The 17,021-nt window shown below is 44.2% G+C and overlaps 2 protein-coding genes across 9 annotated transcripts in view; one reads left to right on the forward strand and one right to left on the reverse strand.

Moving 5' to 3' along the window:
- BAG6 (BAG cochaperone 6) overlaps positions 1–16,092 on the reverse strand; it is an 18,521-nt gene extending 2,429 nt beyond the window's left edge. Inside the window, exons 1-18 of one of the 7 annotated variants that reach the window (XM_056817884.1) lie at positions 15,976–16,092; positions 10,742–10,859; positions 8,872–8,989; positions 8,555–8,754; positions 8,235–8,288; positions 7,457–7,531; positions 6,711–6,913; positions 6,123–6,252; positions 4,477–4,674; positions 3,938–4,190; positions 3,386–3,463; positions 3,172–3,279; positions 2,913–3,025; positions 2,687–2,771; positions 1,676–1,953; positions 935–1,229; positions 470–639; positions 222–275 (exon numbers count right to left, since the gene is read on the reverse strand). In XM_056817884.1, coding sequence (XP_056673862.1) covers positions 222–275; positions 470–639; positions 935–1,229; positions 1,676–1,953; positions 2,687–2,771; positions 2,913–3,025; positions 3,172–3,279; positions 3,386–3,463; positions 3,938–4,190; positions 4,477–4,674; positions 6,123–6,252; positions 6,711–6,913; positions 7,457–7,531; positions 8,235–8,288; positions 8,555–8,754; positions 8,872–8,989; positions 10,742–10,859; positions 15,976–16,025 — 2,580 coding nt within the window. In that variant the 5' untranslated portion in view covers positions 16,026–16,092. Of the gene's footprint in view, positions 1–221; positions 276–469; positions 640–934; positions 1,230–1,675; positions 1,954–2,686; positions 2,772–2,912; positions 3,026–3,171; positions 3,280–3,385; positions 3,464–3,937; positions 4,191–4,476; positions 4,675–6,122; positions 6,253–6,710; positions 6,914–7,456; positions 7,532–8,234; positions 8,289–8,554; positions 8,755–8,871; positions 8,990–10,741; positions 10,875–11,279; positions 11,431–11,514; positions 11,830–15,975 lie in introns of those variants that run through there. The other 6 variants (XM_016430950.2, XM_016430951.2, XM_016430954.2 and 3 more) reach the window with 6 other exon arrangements.
- Positions 11,900–16,980, forward strand: APOM (apolipoprotein M). Of its 2 annotated transcripts, none has more exons than XM_007483538.3 (6): positions 11,900–12,185; positions 15,193–15,347; positions 15,939–16,012; positions 16,126–16,224; positions 16,430–16,528; positions 16,859–16,980. In XM_007483538.3, exons 1-6 carry the CDS (start codon positions 12,171–12,173, stop codon positions 16,882–16,884), a joined length of 468 nt encoding a protein of 155 aa, XP_007483600.1. In that variant the 5' UTR covers positions 11,900–12,170; the 3' UTR covers positions 16,885–16,980. The 2 variants fall into 2 exon arrangements, with proteins under 2 accessions (XP_007483600.1, XP_001376080.2); XM_001376043.4 differs by lacking the exon at positions 11,900–12,185 and adding an exon at positions 14,608–14,804.
- The last annotated feature ends 41 nt before the right edge of the window (positions 16,981–17,021 follow it).

Consider the following 17,021-nt stretch of genomic DNA (forward strand, 5'->3'; position numbering starts at 1 on the left):
ACAGTAACTAGAGCAAAGGGACTGACTGCATCTGGAAGAAAAGAATCCACCCCACCACCAAATTATTCCAAGGGAGTTCTAGGGAAGAGGGGAAAGGAAAAGGGTCAGTCTTTTTGTGAAGGCACATCAGAGTTTTCAGCTCCTCCAAAAGCCAGAAAAGAGAGAGGGGCCAATAGCTGAGTGTGGGAGTTCATGTGGGGATTATGTGTTTCACCACTCACAAAGCTCTCTCGAACATACTCCTCCAATCCCGTGATCAGGGTGTGGGTTGCCATCTGTGGGAGAGACCCAAGCCAAGGTTAGCAGTTGGCTTCTGGAGACTGTTCCCCTTTCTACATTGGTCAGCCAGTAATTCGGGGGCAAGGTTAGAGAGCACTCGGCTAGACATCATGACAAGTCATGGAAATAGACTTGCAGAGGTTTCTGCAAACCTAGGAATGAGTCTTTTGGGAAAGGAAGCTCCCCTTACCCGGATGTTGTGGGGTGTGGGCTCACGGCCTCCCAGGTAGTGCTGATGAAAGAAGCCCCGAAGCTGGGGCTGGAGTCGCTGGAGGGGCTGAAAGTGCCCATGGAGAAGCATTACTACATCTACCATGGAGAAGTTCTGGCACAGGAGAGAGAGCAATGCCCCAAAGAATCCTGGAAATATTAGAGAGAAATAAATGAATAACAACGTTACCAAGTGCCCTACACAGTTGAACCAACTTGGGAAAAGAGCCGGCTAGAGTTTACAGCATCAGACCTTCTACTCCTATACTTCTCACTACAGACATACTTCCTTAGTTCTTTTGTTCATTTTGGGGTCATCTTCCTTAGCCACCACACTGAGGGTACCCCTTCTACCACAGATGACAAGCAGCTTCCCAATCAAGAAGACCCAATCCCATCCTAAGTTTCTTCTCCCTCAAGGTCCACCCCCACAATTACCACTCACCAAGGGCTCCATCTGCTCCAGGTTCGAAAATGTTGCTGGAGCCACTAAGGCGCTGGATAAAGGCTGCAATGCTCTCACTGCTACCTGCCCTTGCTCCAAGAGAGCCCAGCAGGGAACTCAGCACACCCTGCACCACTGAGGTGAAGAACTCGGGAGGCAGGCTCTCAGGTCCCACGCCCCCTTGGCCTCGTGCCCCCAGCCCTGCTGGAGGGGACCCAGGTGGTGGGGGTGCCTGTTCTGGAGCAGGAGGAGGTGGTGGGGGTGGAGGAGGTGGGGGTGGAGCACTCTGTGTTGCCTGTAAAAAAGTAAGGGAATCAGTGACAGGGAGTGAAAACAAGGTAAATTATGAACTAGAAAGAAGGATGGATTAACAAGCTAAAGAATGTATTCCCAACTCTGGGAAAGGGATACATGTATGCACTAGATAGGAGAGGTTGTTCCAAAGGAAGGGAATTAATTAAGTTAAATCCCTGACTATGGAACAAGATTTAAGGTCCTAAAAATTCCAAGAGGGGAGACTATATCTTATACTCTCCCCATTCCCATATAACACTAGGATGACAGTAATTACTCTAAGTATTTGCTGATTAACTGATGGACAAACAGGAAAAATTAGATACTTTCCTCAACCCCCTCCACCCCAATGAGAGATCTCAGTGCTCAAATTTCCAGTAGTAGGGATAATGATTGTGAGATAGGCCTAGCAAGATAAGGAGATGCCTCAGCACCTTCACCACTTACCTGAAGAAAATCTGTCATGCCCTGGAGGAAGGCAGGGACACCTGGCATGGCCACAGTGATGGTGGGAGAGCCTACGCTGGCCCCTCCAACCCCTGGCCCTCCAGGTCCCAACAGATTCCCCAGAAGTTGAGAGAACTGAAGCTCAGTTGGAGGAGGTGGTGGAGGTTGAGCAGGTCCTCCTGGGGCTGGCCCAGCTGTGGTGGCTGTATTGGTGGTACCAGCACTTGCAGAGGCTGTAGCTGGAGCAGGGGGTGGGGCCAGGCCTGAAGCCCCCTGAGCTATTAAGGTAGAAAGATGGAATTAGAAACAAAAATTAGCATGGAGAAGAAAACAAGGAGTCACCAACCCACCAGAAAAGGGCCCAAGAAGTTGGGAATGAAAAGGAAAGGGAGGTTGTAGAGAGAGAGAACGGTAGGAAAGAAAGAGAACTTGGAGAAATCAGAAAGGGAAATGGAGAAGTCAAGTGGGAATTTGGAGGTGGGGAATGTTATAGAAGGGATTGAGATTAGAGATGAAAAGCAGAATAGTATGGTAGAAAAAGCACTGGATTAGGATTCAGGAAATCAGTGTTCTATCAATTCTCTCTGGGCCTCAGTTCCTCATCTGTAAATGGAAAGAATTGGCTTGCTCCTTCCAGCAAAATAAAAAACTGCTATGATTTTGTATGAATTTTGAAGCCACAGAAATGTAATACCTTTTGGAAAATGCCTTTTAAGGAATGTAAATCATTACTTGTTCACATACGTAAAAATTATATATGATTACACAAAGAACAAATGGAGACAAAAGAAAATGGTCAATTTTTTAATAAAAACTGATTTTCAGAATAAAAGAGTTCTAAGCCTTCCCCTTTAACTTTCACATCTTAACTCATATAAGAAAAATGAAAGTAGGACAGTTTAATAGGAAGCAAGAGATTTGAAAGGTAAAGGAAGACTTTTTAGATGGAAAAAAGGAAAAAAAATTTGTTCTCCTTTTGCAGGGATCATGAGGTAGTGGGAAATATCTTACCCACAAGCACAGGCTGCATGAGAAGCTGTCCTACCAACCCGCTCACCATCTGAGCCAGAGATGCATTTGGCCCCAAGCTTGGACCCTGAAAGAAGAAAAAGGCAAAAGCTCAAGTCTTTGCCCTCTAGAGCACCTATACTCAAGATTCCTATTATTCCCATACACCCTCAATGCTTCATCATTTTTCAGTATCCCTCTCTATCCACATTCCTTAGACTTCACTCACCACAACTCCAGGGGCAGGTGGCCCACCAGGGTGGGGGGCCCGAGCCTGGGGAGGGGTAGGCCGAGCAATCACCACTCTTGTAGGAGCTGATGGAAAGCCTGGAACTTGCTGTCCTGGGGGTATATATGGGAGAAAACCAAAAAAGCTCAGGCTTTATTGTTCCCAATTCCCACACTCCTGAAATGACCCAACCAGATACTTGACTACACTACCCTCTTTTCCCAGACCTTCCCCCCCCCACTCCAGTGGGATTAGTCACCTGTAGCTGCAGAGGCAGCAGCTGCTGCCATAGCCTGCTGAGTGATCTGGTGAGCAACAGCTTGCATGAACTCAGGAGGCAGGGAAGGCAGCTGAATATGAGTGGAGCCTAGAGGTGAAGGAGACAAACTGAATACTGACCACCACACTTCTATAGTCTTCTAACTCTAATCCTATTTTCTCCTTCACCTTCCCAGAAATTCCTCCACTCTTACCTAAGGCCTGACCATGACCAGGAGGGCCTGAAGGACCAGTTGGGGCACTGGGAACGCTACCTGTCTGTGAACTAGAATCTGGAAGAAAAAAAATTGGAAACATTAAGTCAAACATATAGACAGGTTAAGGGATTTACTACCTCTTCTCCAAAGGTCTTTCTGCCCTCCCTTTCTTAGTCAAGTAGCTCCAAGTACACAAATTTTGGATCTCTCCAATGCTAAAATACCCTCCCCCGCAAACTTTGGTACTGAAATCCCTTTATCATCAATCAGTTTTTAGACAAAAAGGATCTTAGATGTTCAATCCCTTGGATAACAACAAACATGTCACATGCTCACCAAGAGGTGGAAAAAATCCCAAAATTCAGGGTAGAGTCAGGACTAAAAATCAATGATTCCTGGTTCTTAAATCAAGTTTCTTCCCACAGTACCACACCCATGCTCCTCTCTCCCACTGTTAAGCTCCAACCTTATTCCCTTCTCCTTCTGCAAACAACCCTGACTCTTATCTGGTTTTTTTCTTTTCTCAACCCATGGATTCTTCCAGCTCACCCTGGATGTTCATGTGCATCATGACAACAGGTTCCACACTCTGGTGGGAAATCCTGATGACTCTGGGATGGCCAGGTCCAGGTGGGGGGGCTGGACCCGTGGGAGGAGCCCCCTCCGTTGTGGGCTCCCCTGTAGTAGGAGAAGGTGCGGGAGGGGAAGTCTGTCCAGGAACAGAGGGTGGTGCCTCGGAGCTGGGGGTTGGGGGTGGCCTGGTTCCATTCCCAGTCATGGTCACAGTTGTCCCCACATTGATCTAGTGAAGAAAGATGAAGACAGATTGGAGCCACAGATATCACTCCTCCATCATGTTCTTCCCTTACTTTTTACTAGTGGCCTGTTCCTTACATCTCCTGCTCCTGCCCTGCTCTATTCCAGTGTCCATTTTTCATTCCTATGTTCAGAGCCTTTTCCCAGCTTGTCTTCCTCTCACTCAACATTGTTCCTCCAACAAACACCACCCATTGCCATACAACAGAACCCCATCACTCCCTGGTGTACACTTCTTCTTAACCCTCATCTGAGACTCTCAGTGCACCCACCTGAATGGGGATAGCAGCCTGCTGCAGCACCATGGGAGCTGTGTAATGAGACATTGGCCGGACCACATGAAGATGCCGAGGAGGGGCGCAGGCCAAGTTGCAGCGCAGATCAGACAGTGCCACAAAAGTGTTACCCAGCAACCGCAAGCTCTCCCCAACTAAATTGATCACTCGCTGATCCTCTTCACGCCCCTCAGTCTGAAGCCAGTTCCCAAAAACCCAGAAACAGGGAGAAAGGAAAAGAAAATGAAAGGGGAGAAGAATTGGTCTCCTTGACATGGTCTCCATGTCTCCTTGAAATGGTATCTATCACTTTCTGTAGAGAAGGACCTTCCAATAGGAGAACAGTTAAATTAAGGAACATTAGTATCATAGAACATGATAAAGCAATTACAGAGCTAGTGAAAGTAGCTAAGTGGATGGGGAGCCAGACCTAAAAATAAGAAGTCCTGGGTTTAAATCAGAACTCAAACAATTCCTGGGTATGTGCCCCAAGGCAAGTCACTAAACCCCCAACTGCTTAGCCCTTATCATTCTTCTGCTTAGAAACTAATAGTATTAATTCTAAAATGGAAAGTAAGGGTTTAAAAAAATAAAGCAATTACAATTGATAAGCATAAGGAATACAAAGAAATCTGATAAGACCTTTATAAAATAATGTAAAATGATTGCATTAATTAAAATTATTATACTATATTATTGCAAAAACAATGATAAAAACATAACCAGAAGAAAGGAATATGCACTAATTACAATCACATGGAGAAAGATGGACAAAGAATCCCAATGGTGACTTTAAAAGAAAACAAAAAATATTATGATATATTAAGCACTGAAATTAATTCAAAATAGGGGCAGCTAGGTAACAGAACAAATAAAGAGCACCAGACCAGGAGCTGGGAGGTCTTAGGTTCAAATCTGATCTCAGAGTCTTCCTAGATTGTGACTCTGGGCAAATCACTTAAACCCAGTTGCCTAGCCCTTGCCTCTCCTCTATCTTAGAACTGATAAGGCAGAAAGTAAAGGGGGGGAGGGGGAGGAGATTAAAGTAGCTAGCTAGCTGTTGTTAAGACATTGATACTGAACTTTAAATTTCAAATTAAATATTTTTATAAGCAATAAAGAGAAGGACAATTCCATGTAATGGGAAGGGGAAAAGAGAAAAGCAGAGAGGTATTTTAACAACCTTTAGTTATTAAAAAGCTATGTTCAGACATTATTTATAAACTGAATTTCAACACATTTAATTTCTGTAAAGGAGCTATTTATTGGGAAGGAACCTATAAGGTGATTCTTTTTGTAAAGCAAATCATTAGCCAGTTATCTATTTTTCAAATCCATGTTTTTATATTCAAATTTCATTTAATATTTGCTTAAAGCTGAGTACACCTCTACCAACTATTAGGGTAGGGAAATAGAGAACAGAGGAAAGAATTGTTCAGAGTATTCTACTGTATGCAGGTTCAAGATGATTATTATTTATTTGGACTATCCCAATGTCATGCAGAGAGTTCTAATTCCATACCATGGTGAAGGGGAAACATTAAATGGACAGTATGTCTACCTTGGGTAGACTGGCAGATTTCAAAATCAGTTCTATCTTTAAGCTAAAAGATGAGAAAGGGGAAATGGAAAAAAATCCTCACATTATTGTTGTAGTCTGTGGTGGCAGCAGATCCCAGTATTTCATGGTAACGCTGCAGAAAGGGCTGGAGTCGGCTCTCTACCCGCTGTAGCTCCTGAAGTACTTCAACATACTCCAAAGGGGATGGATGGCTATGGGAGATAACAGGCATTCATTAAGGGTTTCATAGGTCTCCCTCCTAGGCCCCACTATGCATGTCCTTTCTCTCCCTCTCCCATTCCTCTACTCTAGGGCATATTATTTCTCTCACAGAAGCAGAGGCAGAACTTGCCCGTCTGGCCAACAATGGAAGGGAAGAAGAGAAAGGGAAGACAAGACTTGATTGGGATAAGAGTAACTTTGGAATTCTCCTATCTCAAAGAAGCCAGCACTTCCACAGGGCTAGGAAATAACCCCATTTCTTAGGCTTATAATTATACACCTCTATTTATACCTAGCCTACCAAAATAGAATCTTCATCTACTTCCCTTGATACTCAATACGCAAAATCCAGCCCCTAGGCAATCTCCCCTTCCCAACAATGCTTTGCATACAACTCACCCACCTATCCTCTATCCTTACTTCTCCCTCATCATTCAGAATCACTCACTTGGGAGCTGGGGTTGGACCAGGAGGAGAGGACTCAGGGCTACGGGGCTGGGTGCTTTCCTCTGGGTCTCCTGCTTCCATGGGCTCTCGTGAGGGAGCTTCACCCTCTGATGGTTCAGGAGCCTCTGAGCTTAAGGATGATGCTTCCAAAGTAGAAGGTGGTGGTGGCTGTTGCTGTTGATGCTGCCCTCCATTGGCTCGGCCCTAAAAGTTAAGAAAGAATGAAGGTTACTGAGGGGAGACTGAGACAAAAGTGGAAGGCTATACAAATCAAAATGCAAAAGACTAAATCTCAATATGTAAGTTCTCTGAACATATTATTTGCAAAAAAAGCAAATAAGAGAACAGAAAGACCTATTTCCCAACCCCAATGAGGACAGAACCCAAGATAATTAACTGTCAAATGCTTCTATAAGAGCAACTCAGGTGAGCCCAAACACTGGAATGAAGAACCTTAAAAACAACTGTGGGACATTTTCCCACTTGCAGGAGAAAAGGCTTTAAAGACAGTAACAGTTCTTCTTTGTGAGAAAGAAGCCAGGTAAATAGTTTCCTAGACTCAGAGACCCAGGGAGAGTATGAATAAGATGACTTCTCCAAATCCTTGTCCTTTCCCAAAATCTCAGAATAAAGAAAACTGAAATGGGAACAAAGGTGGAGTCACAGAAATGTAACATGACCACAACATGAGTCAAATCCTGAAAAGCAGCCCAAGAATAAATGTGCACCAGCCTCTCCCCCACATACCTCCAAACGAGATAGAACAGCCTGTATGTCTCTCAGCATATGCTGGGCCATAACCAGTCGAACACGAGGCTCACTCTGGAAATAAAAAATCAAGGACAGAAAAGCAAATGGTCAAAAATTGTTGAAGACATTAGACCCATAATCCTACCCAATCCGGCCTCTGCCTTCTCACAGAATCTGTAGTTGGAATGAACCTCAGAGGCCAGATAGTCCAACCCATACCTGAAAAAGAATTCATTCTACAACATACCCAGCAACTGGTCATCCAGTCTTTCCTCAAGACCTGCAGTGAGGGGAACCCACTGCCTTCCGAGGCAGCCCATTCCACATTTTGATTGTAATCTAATTGTTGGTTAGTTTTTCTTTATAACAAGTCTAAATCTGCCTCTTCACAACTTCAACCCATTGCTTCTAGTTCTGCTCTCTGGAGCAGAAAGTTTCATCCCTTTTCCAAATGACAAGCCCTTCAAATATTCGAAGACAACAATATTCTCCCTATATCTTCTCTTCCCTAGGTTAGCCATCCCCAATTCTTTCAACCAATCCTCATATGTATGGCATGATCTTGAAGCCCTTCACCATCCTTGGTTGCCCTTCTCTGGATGCTCTCCAACTTATCAACCGTCCTTCCTAAAATGTGGCACCCAGGACACAATAGATGTAGTCTCTGCACGGAGTAGATAATTCCACTGTACACGCTGTACATTGTGTACAAATCCCCATCTCAAGTTCATTCCCTCCCAAATACCCTGCCCTGATGTTCCCAGCCCCTGGATACCTGGATTGGCGCCTGTTCCATGTTTATATGAACATCCACAGCAGAGCCGTCGCTCTGGGGGGAGGGGGGGAGGGGAGGTAAGGGGCAGGGAGGGGGGAGAGAGGATGCTGTGACAACTGAGCTCTAGAACTCAGGTATCCATGCCCCCACCCCCAACTCTCTCCCTCCAGCCTCACTACCCAAGAAAGAGACAGGTTATCAGGCCTTCCAGATCCCCGCCTTCCAACCCAAAGACCTAGGTATCTGGCCTTCCAATTTTTCCCACCCAGCCACTTCCATCAACCCTCCCACCAAAGACACAGCTTTGCACTCCAGCTTACAGGGAGATTGAAGGTCCCAACCATGACATAACTGTTAGCATTCCGATCATGGACAGGTGCTCCAGGACCTCGAGGACCAGTTGGGGGGCCCCCACCATGGGTGGCTGAGGGAGATCCTGCCCCCGAGGCAACCCCAGAAGATGGAGGCTGGGTCTGTGGAGGGGCCCGCTCCACCAGGTGTATCACCTTTCCCCCAACATCTGTAGTATAGAATCAAAGAGAAAAGAGGAGTGAGGGAGAAGAGTCAGCTAACTGCCTCACCCCTGCCCTCTACCAAGCAAATACTCCTTCACCTAAAGCCCAGTATAATCCCTTACTATATTCCTGTAGCTTCTTCTCATCCTGCAAAACTCGACCCTGATATATGAGTCGCTGTTTCTCAGAAGGGATGCTGACAGAGGCAGCAATATGCTCTTTAAATTCCTTCACTGTCATCTGCAGAGATGAAGAACAGGAAAAAAGGTCAAGGAATATCTAATGGGGAACATCAGGCAATGTGAGGGGCTGAGTAACATAAAAGTTATAAAAATCACTGCTCATTTTCATACATTTGTGAAGTACCCACCGCAAAGTTCTGTGCTGGGAAAATTTTGATAGAAAATGTCAAATTTTTAAAAAAGTTTTTAATTTATTATTTATTTTTAGCATTTTCTTTCTAAATTTTGAGTTCCAAATTCTTTCTCTCCCACATCTATTTGGAAGGAAATCACTATAATACCAATTAAACATGTGAAATCATAGTAATGGAAATCCTTCATGGAAATTTGATGGTAGGCCTAGGAGAGAATTAAGAAATAAGAACAAAAATTTCCCATCAAGCTCTCCACTCTCTCCCTTTTCTTTGTTTCTATGTCTGGAGTTACAGGTAGGGAGGTCCATACCACCACAGGTATATAGGACTAATGAGAGAACATTTTGTGAGGAAAAAGACACTCAGGCACAGGGTCTCTGATTACATTGTTTATCAGACTAGATTAGTGAGACTCATACATGTAAAAAGAAATGGACTTTTTGTATATCAATAATACACACCTAAATGTACATGCATAAATGTATGTGTATATATATGTTCTTTCTTACATTGCTGTAATTACGTGAGGTTCACAGTAATAGTTAACAATAAACATTTACATAGAATTTTATGGTTTTGCAAAAGCAAACAACATATAATAAAGATATTAAAAGTTCATCTCTATTTCATCCATAAAGAAATCTAGATTTAGAGATTTGTTAAGTGATATTGTCCAAGGTCATTTAGCTAGTACTAGTGCCAGGAATCAAACCCACATCTTTCCTGACTCCAAGAGTACAACTATTTCTACTATACTAACCAACTAGGCTATATGTCTGATGCATCCCATCCCAGTATTTTGTCCCTATCATAGGGGATGATTTGAAGTAAAACTTGTGGTTTTTCCTCCATGAGAGTTCAAATGTTGGGAATATTCTCCAAACAATTCTACTTGTATGTTCTTTAATTTCACCGATATATTCAATCAGAACTATTCTAATATTTCAATCATACTACTAAACAATTGTAACAAAAAAATTTGTTGTCTGTAGGACAATCCTCTGATAACTAACCTCTTTTGAGTAGAGTATTTCCCAGATGCCAAGATACTTAGAACACTGTTGGATCAAAAGCCTTTCCAGCTTAGTGGGACTTAGAAGGCCTTGTGTTTTGTTGGCCTTGCCCTTGAGAGTCAAACTATGATAAGCTAGCAATGTTAGGAGAAAAGATATCTCTAATTACCCTTCATACTTTTTCAAGTCTACTAGTGGTTTCTGACTGTGTGCATTCCCTCCCTCTCTCTCAAAGGACAGATTCCCTATCTTTTCTCATTAAGGTTGGAATTTCCTCAAGGATAGGAAATAAAACTCCTTTTGCCTTTAGAATTCTTCTAAGAGTATATGTGTATATACAATAGAGGGAGGAAATGAATCTCCTTATGACCCAAATAATAACCAGAAGATTTAATGCTTCTTTATCTACAAAATGAAGAAAATTAGATGGCCTCTAAACTACTTCCCAGTTCTAAAATCCACCAAATGATGTTCCATATGAATAGTATAGATAAAAAGGAGATAAGAGAATCTGAGGATCGTTGCCCCGGGATTAGAGAGAGTTGTTAAGGGAAAACCATTTACAGAAGAACCTCCCAGAAACTCTAATCCCTTAGCTCTCACCTCAGCCCCCACAGTGAAGGTTCGAGTCTGGGAGTCCAAGGTCTTCACCAGTACCTCCAAACTGGCTGGCTCCTCCATAGCAGTGCTGCTACTGTCACTGGGTTCCATGACCAACAAGCTAAAGAAAGGAAGACTAAGCAATTTTCATATAGTCAGAGCTAATTAGGTTCCTACATCCCAAGAGATGATCCAAACTCTCCCATAGCTTCTCAAGGAGTCCAAGTCCCTCTAACCACACTCCCCCACCCCTTCCAAGCTTTTCTGCATACACACGTCCTGCTTCTAACCCTAAGTAAGGGGAAGGGGGAAAAAACAAGAGCAAGAACTCAGAAAAGGAAGAGGATTTGAAATAAAGTCTATCATGACATCGAGGAAGAATTTAACAGGACAGGAATCATGACCCAAATATTGACATGGATGCGAAGGGGGGATGGGGAGCGGTGCGTCGCGCGCAGGGTAAAGGCCTGGATGAGGTCGGGAGAAGTCCCTGCGGTCAAGGTGAGAAGGGATCAGAGAAGCATTAGCCACATTTGCGCACCATGCCACGCCCACCGCGATAGGCAGCCCTCGAGTCTGCTTCTGTCGCGACAGATGGGGGATCGGGACAATGACGAAAGGAAAAAGGCGACCCCTGGTCTAGCTAAATGTCACCCCCCCTCCCCTCGGTGGCACGGCAAGAACTACGCACAAACACAAACACACAATACGTACATATATGTACACATACATACACACTAACTGGTTCACATACACACACATACACACATACACACCTGCCCCGCGGCTCCGCCCCCGGCCTCCCGGCGGCAACGCCACTTCCGGTTCTTCCCCCAAGTTTCCGCCGACGAACACTTCCTGTTCCCCGATAGAAACTGGGGGGTCGCGAGATGGCCCTTCCGGTTCCCCCAATCCCCAAGATTTCCTTCTGTGGGGTACGACGAGGAAAGGGGCAGCCCCGGGCGCCGGGGAGCCCCTAGGAGGAAACGAGTCGGGGCTCGGCCTAGGTGGGAGGGAGCCGAGCACCCAGAGGAGCTACCGCCGCCGCCTCCCGGGGGACCTTACTGCGCTTGCGCACACCACAGTGCGCCTGCGTACATGATTGAGGACCCGCCCCACTGATTGGGTTCACCAGCCTACAGTACGCGCCTGCGCCATAGCGCGAGGAGGGTGGGGAGGTCGCGTTTGCGGATGACTACAGCAAATGCCTGAAAGTAATTTTCCCTCTGGAGCTTTCCGCCTTCCTGTCGAAAGAGCTGTTCTCTAGTGCGCTGATCATGTGTGCCTTTGGCATACTTCTAATATGTAAGGAAATTCGTGATTGGCACTGTCTTTCGGACGGCAATGTTTTAGATACCTAAAATCGCATTTACCTTCCTTAGCTACCCTCTAATTAGGTGGTATGGGTCAGTGAAAGCCGGCGCTCCCCGCCATGTTGATTCAAGAGGTACGGGCTAGCGGCCATATTTCTTTTGGGCAACGAGTTTTTCAGGCCGGGATGGTTACGTGGTCGGGTCCGCCATTTTTTTTCCGCTTAAGTGTCACGAGGATAGTAAAGCTATATTTTGCTATCTGTCAACTTTAAATTGAGGGGGCAGAGAAGAGGAAAAGATGTCACCATATTTTTTGAGGGCGGAGGTTGCTGCCATTTTGTTACTATTGATTAGTCTAGTGGGGGAGGGGAAATGGATGGTGTTAATTGGCAGCCGGAAAAACCACAACTCCAGAGAGAGGGGCCCGGGGAAGGTTGTACCATGCTAAAAATGTGACAAAAGAGCTACGTAGGTCTAGGTGGTTAGGCCTCCCAAACCCTGGAGAGTCACAATTTCAGAATGGTAAGGGATTTAAGAGATCCTTATTCCAGAACTCATACCTCAACAAAAGCAACTCCCCAAGAAATTCCCAAATGGTCATTAAGGTTCTACTTGAAGATCTGGATGAGAAGTAACTACTATTTTTAACAGTCCGGTCTGCTTTTAGATAACTTTCATTGTCAAGATGATTTTTCCAACATTGGGACTAAAATATGCTAAAGACAAAAATTGATTTACCCAGTGCCGTTTCATTGTCTACTTAAATCCAACCAATTCACACCCTAGCTCAAGCCTCCTTTTTTTCACCCCTTATGATTTATTATTCCTGGATTGATAGACATGTCCACAATGCAGAAAATAGTTTTGTGATGCCCAGCCCTAATCACACCACATTTGGAGTATTGTGTTCACTTAAAGGTACTACATTTTAGAAAAGACAATGAAAAACTGGAGGGCATCCAAGGGAGAGCAACCAGGATAGGGAGGGACTTGGAAGAATTTTATTCACATATATTATTATATATATAGTCTGACTATTGGAAACCTATTTGGGGTTTTCTTGGCAAAGTTAATGAAGTAATTTGCCGTTCCTTCAACATCTATTTTACAGATGAGGAAACCAAGGCAAGCAAGGTGAAGTGACTTGCTCAGGGTCACATAGCCTAGTATTTATCTGAGGATGGATTTGAACTCAGGTCTTCCTGACTCCAGGTCCAATGCTCTATCCACTTTGCAACCTAACTACCCTTCATACATATAAATACACACACACTCTCACATACTGGTTGAAGGAATAGCAGATTTGTTAGCTGGCAAATGAAGACTTAAGGAAAGGATATGAAAACTGTTTTCAAGAATCTGAAGAGTTTTCCTCTGTTAAAGTAATTATAACCATTTCAGTTTGGTTACAGCTGGCAGAACTTGGATATACTGGATTTCTTCCTAACAATTAGATCTCTCCTGAAATGGAAAGGGCTACTACACCTCTTAAGGTGGCAAGATCCCCTTACTGGAGTTATTTAAGCAAAGACTATATGATCAGTAGTAAAGTATGCAGGAGAATAGATTCTTTTTAAGGCATAAATATATGACCCCTGTGTATAGGGAAGGGTGGCAGAGTATATATGTTCCTTCTTGAGCAAGGTTGCACAACTTTTAGAATCTGTAATTTGGGTAATGATTTCTTGTCCTATAATTTATCTAAATCCTTATTTCCCACTGTTGTTTAACTCTTTTATGCATGTGTTTTTAAACATTTAAAACTAATACAAAACAGAATTATTTGCTCCACAAACTTTCTCACCTCATGGTCCTATTCATCCTGTAATGCCACCTTCAAGTAATACTTCCTTCAGGTAACCTTCTCTGTCTGCTCCTCTTCCCCCAATCAATCCTTTCTTTAATCCCATTTTTGTATTGAGGTGAATTTTGTTTGTTTGCATCTCTCCTATGTTTGTTACTCATGTGTGTTTTGTGCACAAGACTGATTGTAAGCTCAATGATGTAAATGACAGAAAGTAGTTTGATTTAATGGAAAGAGCACTGGACTTGGAAGTCAGAAGACTTGTATTAATTTCAAATTCTAATTAGGCATTCTCAGTAGATAAACCACTCTTTCTCAGGACTTGTTTGCTTATTTGTCAAAAATGCAGATTAAACTAGTTGACTTTTTAGCTCCCTTTGAAATCTAATATAATTTCTCTATCTGTCCTCAAGACAATGTTCTTATGTATGTTAGAGGCACTTAATAAAATTTCTTAATGTAGTGGTTTTGCTAGTTTGTCTTCTTACTTGGATTAATAAGCAATCTGAGGACAGGGCTTCTATCTCTATTCTCTATCCCTCACTAGACTTGGTATCATATACAGGTATACAATAAATACTAGTATCGAATGAATGAATGGAGGGCACAATCATCTAGTTAGAAGTGGTGTTGGCAGGTATATAATGTGAGGAGGGGGAAGACAGCCCAGAACACTGTCAACAATTCAGAATTGGCCTGGAAAAACAAGACTAGAGTTACTCATTAGCAGGTACAGGGGGTCAAGGGTTGAGGAAAGGGGGCCAGAAGCTACAGTGGACAGAACTCTCAGAGGAGAGTGGTTTCAGACAGCTGCCACCTTTACATGTCTTTGAGGATGTTCCACCAAATTTGGGCAGCTTTCCTTTATTTCTACGGGATTCTCTATGACTCCATTTACCTGTGTTCTAAGCCTGATCAATTAAATCCTCTGGGAGTAAATGGAAAAGAGGTATGAGGGCAGAGGGGAGGGGAGGTGGGAAGGGAAAGGAAATACAACAGGAGGGAATTAAGCAGGGCCTTGAGGGACTGCAGAAGATTTTAAGGGATTTAAAGTGGAGAACCTGGGGGATATAGTACAAGATGATAAAGGGATAGTGATAACAAGGGAAGAAATTAGAAAAAAAGAGTACTGAGACCATTAGAATAGTAAGCCCCAAAAATTTGACAGCTGAAAGAAAAAGCCTTGAAAGGGAGAGGAATGACCTGGGAAAAGTGAAATGAAGGATCACCCATAGTTCTAGAATCATTGAGAGATCAGGGTGAGGGAACAGTAATTGCTGCTTGAGTTTGAGTTTGTGATTGATTCCATCTTCTCCTCCCCGGTCTTGTTTATCCAGTTCCCGGGACCCTACCTGGGTCAATGGTACTTCATTGCTGGTGCAGCTCCTACCCAGGAGGAGTTGGCGATCTTTGTCCCAGTGGACAACATTCTCTTCAACATGGCTGCTAGTCACGTTCCCCAAAAGCTCCAACTACGAGCCACCATCCGAATGTAAGTTATGGGGAAAGGAACCAGTTAGGTACCTTTTCTTTCCATTTTTTTTTTTACTTTCTGTTTTGGTTCTAAGACAGAAGAGTAGTAAGGGCTAGGCAATGGGAGTCAAGTGACTTGCCCAGGGTCACACAGCTGGGAAGTGTCTGAGGCCAGATTTGAACCTAGGACTTCCCATCTCTAGGCCTGGCTCTCAATCCACTGAGCCACTGAGCTGCCCCCCTTTTCTTTCCATTTAATATTCCAAGTAGGACATTCCCCAAGTCAAAGTCTGAGCTACAGTTAGGTTTCTAATCAGGCCATTCTCAGCTGCTAAATGCAATGACCTTTTCCCATTGTATAATTGGGGGTCCATCAAGGGTCCTGATTAATTAGCCACCTAGCATCCTGACCTCTCCGTTAGCTGACTCTAGTCTACATTCTTCCCTGGGTAATATTTCTGATTGAGACAAAATCTTTTTGCACAGTTGTCTTCTCTCAGACAACCAAAATTTACTGAATAAATTAGATTAGTAGGGAGGGGATTGGTAAAAGGGCATATCTGTGGAGAGAAGAATCACTCATTTCATCATCCTAATCTAACCATCCTAGGAAAAATGGGCACTGTGTACCCCGAGAATGGACTTACCATCTGACTGAGGGAAGCACGGATCTCAAGACTGAAGGTTGGTTACCCATAATCCAGATCTTTCCTTTGTGTCCTCTAGTCCCCTCCCCCACCCAGATTTCTTCCCGTATTCACCCCCACTCCAATCTTTGCCCCCCTACTCCACAACAGGCCGCCCTGATATGAAGACTGAACTCTTCTCCAGCTTTTGCCCAGATGGGATCATGCTGAGAGAAACAGGACAAGGTTACCAGCGCTTCCTCCTCTATAGTGAGTGTCCATGCAAAGGAGGAGGTAGAAATTCTAAAAGGTGATAGAAGCTCTACTCTCCCACACTTATTCATCCCCAGAGAGAGCATGGTGACATCATCAGAGGGGAGTGGTGCTCTGTGATGTCATCTCTTGAGGTCTGGGATCTGGGAGCAAGGGGGTGGGAGTGTGGTAGGATCAGTATCATTCAACCTCTCTCTCTCAGATCGATCTCCAAACCCTCCTGAAGAATGTGTGAATGAATTTCGGTCCCTGACCTTTTGCTTGGACTCAAAGGCCTTCCTGCAGACACCCAGGGAATTAGGTGAGAAGAGAGCAAGACCTCAGAGATATCATCCGCAAAAGGATAGGTTCTTCCAAGGGAAAGTTATGGGATTTAGGGAGAGGATATTGGCCAAGAGAATTCTAAGACCATTGGGTGGTGGAGGGTTGGTCAAGGTAGGCCTCCTAGAAGGGATCATTTCAGAGATCGCAGTGGATATAGGAGGTGAACCTGTCTGAGACCAAGGCCCTAGGAGGTTTTTTGAGGGGGGAGTGGAGAGCACAGCCCTCCACATTTCCCTCATTTTTCTTTTTACTCCATTGTTCTTTTTCTCCCCCTCTTCTGCTCCACTTTTGCTCTTTTTTCCTTCAGAGGCCTGTGAGTTGTCCCGTGACTGACCTGTGCCCTCAACTCTTCTATCCAGACACTTTGGAAGGCTGGGTAGGGAGCTGGAGACCTCTTGCTCCCTTTCAAGAATAAAGATGATTTTCTGACCTTTGTCTGTTCCTGGGGCTAGCTTATAGGCACCAGTTTC

This window comes from Monodelphis domestica, chromosome 2 (assembly GCF_027887165.1).
Source record: "Monodelphis domestica isolate mMonDom1 chromosome 2, mMonDom1.pri, whole genome shotgun sequence".
In the NCBI taxonomy this organism is placed as follows: domain Eukaryota; kingdom Metazoa; phylum Chordata; class Mammalia; order Didelphimorphia; family Didelphidae; genus Monodelphis; species Monodelphis domestica.

Coding starts and splice junctions, on each gene's coding strand:
- APOM (XM_001376043.4), top strand. CDS start 14,679: ATGTCTTTGAGGATGTTCCACCAAATTTGGGCAGCTTTCCTTTATTTC. Junction 14,805..15,192: donor TGGGAGTAAATGGAAAAGAG/GTATGAGGGCAG, acceptor TTGTTTATCCAG/TTCCCGGGACCCTACCTGGG. Junction 16,013..16,125: donor CACGGATCTCAAGACTGAAG/GTTGGTTACCCA, acceptor ACTCCACAACAG/GCCGCCCTGATATGAAGACT.